General features: G+C 34.4%; 1 protein-coding gene across 1 annotated transcript in view; it reads left to right on the forward strand.

Annotated features, from left to right (window-relative positions):
- LRP1B (LDL receptor related protein 1B) overlaps positions 1-1,925 on the forward strand; it is a 2,002,088-nt gene that overhangs the window by 1,571,797 nt on the left and 428,366 nt on the right. The window contains exon 49 of the mRNA XM_019522796.1: positions 1,246-1,368. Coding sequence (XP_019378341.1) covers positions 1,246-1,368 — 123 coding nt within the window. The remainder of the gene's footprint in view (positions 1-1,245; positions 1,369-1,925) is intronic.

The raw sequence follows: 1,925 nt of genomic DNA on the forward strand, positions 1-1,925 counted from the left end.
GGTGGGAGACAGTGTCAAAGGCCTTCCTGAAGTCCAGAAGTTCATGAGCTACTTCATTTAGAAATCTGGGATGGAGATTGTGTATTCCCTTCTCAAATGGCCCACTTAGATTTTGCGGGGGGGTTACCTCATAGATTATGATTTCCATTTCCAAACCATTGGTCCCTTTAGCCATTCCCTTTTTACACCATGTTCAATATTGTCTTTCTTACTGAGAACAGAGGTAAAATGTTCATTATTTCTTGGGTTATTCCTAGATAACCTGTAGTCTCTCCTCTAGCTTCACTGCATAATGACTTCACTTCTTTGATATCTTTTTTATGTTGACAAAAAATCTGGATATTCCATTGGCTTCAATAAAGGGAGATTTTACCATTTTGTATTGAGAGAGAAAACAAAGATAATCCTAGCATTTTAAAACATGGGCTGCTAAGAAGAGAAAGAAACAGACTTGCGTTGAACCTGGATGAATTTAAACATTTGGACCCAATATGAAATTGAGTGTAACCTACTGTTTTTATAAAAAGAAGAGGCCTTTCTTCAGATTTTTGGAAGTAGCTGTGTTAGTCAACAAACCTGTATTTGCAACTGCATTCAGCCACTACATATGCATTATTCCTCCTTTCCTTTGTCTATATTTAGAGTATCCCACCTAATTAAATTAAAATATCAGTTTGTTCACCTCCAAAAATGAAAAGACAAAAACAGTTTACATTGATTTAATGGGGTCAGAACTTCACTGCAAAACTTGTTACCATCTGCAAGCTACATAGTGCCATATGTGAAGTCAGTTGGTGTCAGCTCAGACATCAATGAATGTAAAAAAAAGACACAAATTGAAAACAATTGTTAACTTCAGGTGAGGAATCATGTGATGAACCAGATAATCAGCTGGTATAAATCACTGTATATCAACTGAGCACATTAGCTGCGACTAAAATGGAATGATTTTCATTTAAATCACATCCATATCTGCCTCTGAATTGAACAACCTTATTTATTCCTATATTTTTATAGACCAGATTGAGATACAATGTTCTGCTGGATAAACAGAGCACCTTGGATTTCTTTTTATCCATTCTACCCAGATTCTTCATTACAGTATATATATTTAAAAATGCAAAAAGACTGCGTTCTAAATAAATAACTTCATCCATTGCTTTCCAGAAATTTAGCAGAATTGTATTCGGCTCCTAATCATACTAGCAGAGCACATTTTACATTACATTCTTTATTTTATCACAGTTCAAAACAAACCCACATGTGAAGAAAATTATTTTGGTTGTCCTAGTGGAAGATGTATTCTGAAAACCTGGCTATGTGATGGACAGAAAGACTGTGAGGATGGAGTCGATGAACTGCATTGTGGTGAGCATTTTGTCTTGTTCATACTGCTAAAATCACTGAGGCATGTGCAAAGGAAAGGCTTATAATTGTAACTTGTTTTAATCGAAAGTACTCAAATTCTTTAACATTTTACTTCAAGCAATGACTTGATAGACTGTTTGAAAGCTAGGCAAATAGGCATCTAGAAATAAATTTCAGTCTATTCAGAAATAACTAAGTACTTAATACTTTAGAATTTCTGCCAGAACCAAATAGTTTAATCTACAGTCAGTGCTTGGAAAATATTTAAGCTAGGTATTCAATGAAATGTCAAACTGTCCCATAAGTAAATGTCATGGAATGTACAGTACATAAAATGTTGTATCTTTATATGATATCTAAGAAGTGATAGCTTCAGAAATTTTTATATAAATGAAGTTAAAGACTCATATCTTCATGGCATTATCACAAAACAATTCTGCAGTTGTTTCTCTTATTTTTATTTATTTGTGTTCCTATATTCCTTACATTTTTATGCACTGTGTATGAGGATGACCCGAGATTACAACATCATGTGTTACATGGGGGGGGGGGGGGGG

This window comes from Gavialis gangeticus, unplaced genomic scaffold (assembly GCF_001723915.1).
Source record: "Gavialis gangeticus isolate Ggan-Ray unplaced genomic scaffold, GavGan_comp1, whole genome shotgun sequence".
Taxonomy (NCBI): domain Eukaryota; kingdom Metazoa; phylum Chordata; order Crocodylia; family Gavialidae; genus Gavialis; species Gavialis gangeticus.